General features: G+C 38.3%; 1 protein-coding gene across 1 annotated transcript; it reads right to left on the bottom strand.

The window, feature by feature from the left end:
- Positions 1-1186: 1186 nt before the first annotated feature.
- Positions 1187-3001, bottom strand: LOC109209046. Its single transcript, XM_019372214.1, has 2 exons — positions 1643-3001; positions 1187-1504 (listed from the first exon to the last, which is right to left on the bottom strand). The coding sequence occupies exons 1-2, from the start codon at positions 2999-3001 to the stop codon at positions 1187-1189; spliced, it is 1677 nt and encodes a 558-aa protein (XP_019227759.1).
- Between the last annotated feature and the right edge of the window lie 1014 nt (positions 3002-4015).

Raw genomic sequence — 4015 nt, 5'->3', positions numbered from 1 at the left:
TGTGCTATTTTGCACAGATCCAGGTTTCGAGCAGCAGCAGCCATAGTGTGGGAGCAGGCTTCATTTCAGCGAGACCCGAGGTAGCCTTGCCGGCGTCCGCAGGCCCGGCGTCTCCTCTATCCTTTATTTTTATCTGTTATCTCATTGTATTCGAGACAAACAACTTATGTTCTCTTTCAGGCGTTTGTATGTAGTATTCTTAGTAGTTCGTGAGTACAGTGACACCAGTCTTTGGTAGAGGATTTTGTTGAACTTTCCGCATTCTATTCAGTTTTATAAAATGTTTAGACTTCCGCTTATTATTGAATTTCGTTGCTTTATTTTATTGTCGTAAATTGTTAAAAATGGATTAGCTTATTAATGGACAAGTAATTAAATTTGGCTTGCCTAGCTCTCATTAGTAGGCGCCATCACGACTCCCGAGGGTGGGAAATCCGGGTCGTGACAGATAAAAGGAAAACAATGCTCATAGAACTTGACATCTCTGGAGACAAAAACCTTCCTGTTGTCTATATCCAAAACCTTGTACCCCTTCTGATTGTGAGGGTAACCTAGAAACACACACCTCTTAGCTCTTGGTTCAAACTTCCCTCTATTTTGAGCTAGAGTTGAGACATAGCATAAGCATCCAAAGGATTTTAGACAGTCATACTTGGATGGCTTTTTAAACAGTACTTCATATGGTGTCTTCCCTTTTAGAACCCTTGAAGGAAATCTATTTATTAGATATGTGGTAGTCAATATACATTCTCCCCAATATTGAATTGGAACTCTTGATTGAAATAACAATCCCCTTGCAATTTCCAAAAGATGTCTATGTTTTCTCTCCACAACACCATTTTGTTGTGGAGTAGCTACACAAGATGTTTCATGCTGTATGCCCTGTGAATGCAGATATATAGATTCTTGTGTCCCCTTTCCCAATTCCAAAGCATTGTCAGATCTTAGCTTCTTCACCTTCTTGTTGAATTGTCTTTCCACCATAGTAAGAAAACACTTCAAAACTGAAAATGCATTGCTTTTAGTACTCAAGAGGAAGGTCCAGGTTGCTCTACTGAAATCATCAACTATGGTTAGGAAATACTTGTAGCCATTGTATGTACTAGTCTTAAAAGGTCCCCAAGTGTCTATATGAATGAGGTCAAATATGCTTGAAGATCTTATTTGACTAATTGAAAAAGGTAGCCTAGTTTGCCTGTACTTGAGGACATACATCACACACATAATCAAAAGTTGGAGGAAAATGGATGAAACTTAGATTTTTCATAGCTGTAAAAGGCAAATGCCCTAATCTGACATGCCATTTTCTTACATTAGATATAGCATTAGCAAACACAGGTGCTGAAAAAGGAACACTAGGGGAAAACAGACTGGAATTGCTTCCTTTAGGAATTGAAATTACATTTTGTTTGAATAAGATCCTAGACTCTAAACTACTAGGCTGGAGCAAGTATAGGCCATCCCTTACTTCACCAAAAGCTTGTCCCCTCCTTATTAAAGGGACCTGCAGCAGACATTTGTTGGAAGTCAGATTAATAGAACAACTGAATTGTCTACATAACTTATGGACTGATAATAAGTTATATTTGAAAGAAGGGACATATAGAACCCTTTCCAGAATCATATCTGGCTGAATGCTTACCCTTCCTATCTGTGTAACAAACAATTGAAATGAGTTAGGCAAACTTATGTGCAGAGGGGTAGGTAAAGGACAGAGTTCTAAGAAAGATTTTGAATCAAAACACATGTGCTCAGAGGCACCTGAGTCAATAATCCAGGTGTTAGTGTTAAAAACAGCTAGGCATGTTCCAGAGTATTTAAGAATGGTACCAGCTACTACATTAGCATTTATTTCTGTTCCTGGATTTCCTCCATTCCCAATCTGCACCTGCTTGATTATGTTCACTAGCTCAGAAACTTGTTCCTTGCTAAAAAAATGATTCTGAGTGCTTGAATTTCCTTCAGTGCATCCATTTGTTTGTCCATCTGTTTCTGTTGTTGGAACCAGTGCATTGACCTTCACTACTCCTTGAGATATGTTTGACTTGGTAAATTGAAAATCATCTGGAAACTCATTGAGCCTGTAGCAGTCTGCCCTGGTATGTCTTGTCCTCATGCAGTGAGAACAGGTAACATTTGGGTTATACCTAGTCTTCTTTCCCTTAAATTTTTGTTGTGTGTTCCCTTGCTTCTGCTGTGGATTCCAAGTTCTTTGGATCTGATTGTTTCTCTGTGGGTTTTTATTCTGTGTTCCCACCATGAATGATACAACATCAGTGGTGTAAGAGGGATTCACGTATATTTCCCTTTGACTCTCATCCTGCAACAGTAGAGAATAGGATTGGTCAATGCCTGGGGGAGGACTCATCATGAGTATGTTTCCTCTTGCTTGAGCATAAAAATCATTCAATCCCATAAGGAATTGAATAACTCTTTGATCCTCCATGATCTTTCCATCACATGTGCAATCACAGGTGCATCCCAGGTGTGAGTTGAGAGAATCCAACTCATCCCAAAGCCTTTTTAGAGTTGTGAAATAACCTGCTATGCTGCTACTTCCTTGAGCTAACTTTAAGATCTCCTTCTGCAGGTGATAGAGCTTTGCTCCACTCGATTGGCCAAACCTGTGTTCAAGGCTACCCCACAGATCCTTTGCAGTTCTAGAATTAATTACACTGTCTCCTATCTCCTTGGTGAGGGAATTTAACAACCAAGAGGTCACCATGTCGTTGCACCTGCTCCACTGTGAGTGCTCTGCAGCATTTAAAGCTGGTTCAACACAAGTTCCATTGATAAAACCAAGCTTGTTCTTGGCTGAAATAGCAATTAGCACAGATATTCTCCATCCTGGAAAGCCTCTTCCATCAAATGGTGAGCTAACTAAAGACATCCCTGGAGCATTAGAGGAGTGTAGATAGTATGGGTGATTGGAATCAAGAGTGCTTCCACTGCAAGTGGATCCAGTGACAGTGGGAGTAGCTGTAGCTTCTGTTCCTGTCATGGCTGAAAAACAGGTGTGAAGAAGAAGGAGAAGAATAAAAGAAGAAGAATGATGGTTGAATTATGAGAGAAAATGATGGATCGAGCTACTGATGCTCTGATACCATGAAAGAAAGATAGAGTGATTTGTGGAAATTTTCTCTGATTGTATTCACTGTACACAGCTCTATTTATACAAGTATTTCTATATCTAAGATAAATAAAAATGAAAATATATGAAAGAATATTCCTATACACTTGTACTATCCTTATTGCTTGTATATATAACCTCCTAACAGATTTTATTCTCCTACATGTGCTCGTCATGTGTAGGAAGCTTCTAATATTTACCAACTCAGCAAAAAATAGACGGCTGAGATTTATTCTTCATCAATCATCTTGTGTTGTGTGATGCTGACACGTGTAGGGATTAAAATGAACATAAAATTGAAGACATTACATAGTAATGTCCGAAGTCCCAATCTCCCAATCGAACCCAGGCTGCTTCCATAGAACATCGACTTCTTCACCTTTCTTCTTCTTCTTCATCCCTCTTCTGTAAATCATCTTTAATCTGTGAATTGATGAGCATATTATCCTCAACAATTATTAGGAGCTGATTCCTTCCTAATTAGGCGCGCTACAAATCTGAAACTAAATATTCTTCCAAATATTCCTATTTAGGCGCGCTACAATTATGGAAGTAAATATTCTTCCAGATATTTTCCACCATTGACAGCCATTAAAAAGCTTGAAAGCTTTGAATTCAAATTTGGGTTTTCAAAAATCATTATTTGTTTGGATTGGGTGTTGTTGAAAATAATCGGAAATATGGTTTGGAGTTTATATCTCAATTTTGAGGGATTTTGGAGAAGATTAGACTTGGTTTTGACTGAATTTCAGATTGAAACTCGAAGAAGAAGAAGAAGAAGAAGAAGAAGAAGAAGAAGAAGAAGAAGAAGAAGAAGAAGAAGAAGAAGACATATTGCAGAAAATGTAGATAAATTGTAGATTATTTGTATTCTGATTGTAGATG

The sequence above is a fragment of the Nicotiana attenuata genome, unplaced genomic scaffold (genome assembly GCF_001879085.1).
Source record: "Nicotiana attenuata strain UT unplaced genomic scaffold, NIATTr2, whole genome shotgun sequence".
NCBI lineage: Eukaryota > Viridiplantae > Streptophyta > Magnoliopsida > Solanales > Solanaceae > Nicotiana > Nicotiana attenuata.
The sequence above is the reverse complement of the archived record's forward strand: the minus strand, read 5'-3'. Positions and strand labels throughout refer to the sequence as shown.

What these genes read in the sequence shown, in the direction of transcription:
- LOC109209046 (XM_019372214.1), bottom strand. Translation starts at nt 3,001, where the DNA reads ATGACAGGAACAGAAGCTACAGCTACTCCCACTGTCACTGGATCCACT. An exon ending in TTGTTACACAGATAGGAAGG is followed by an intron (nt 1,505 to 1,642) that starts GTAAGCATTCAG and finishes TGTCTGCTGCAG; the next exon opens with GTCCCTTTAATAAGGAGGGG.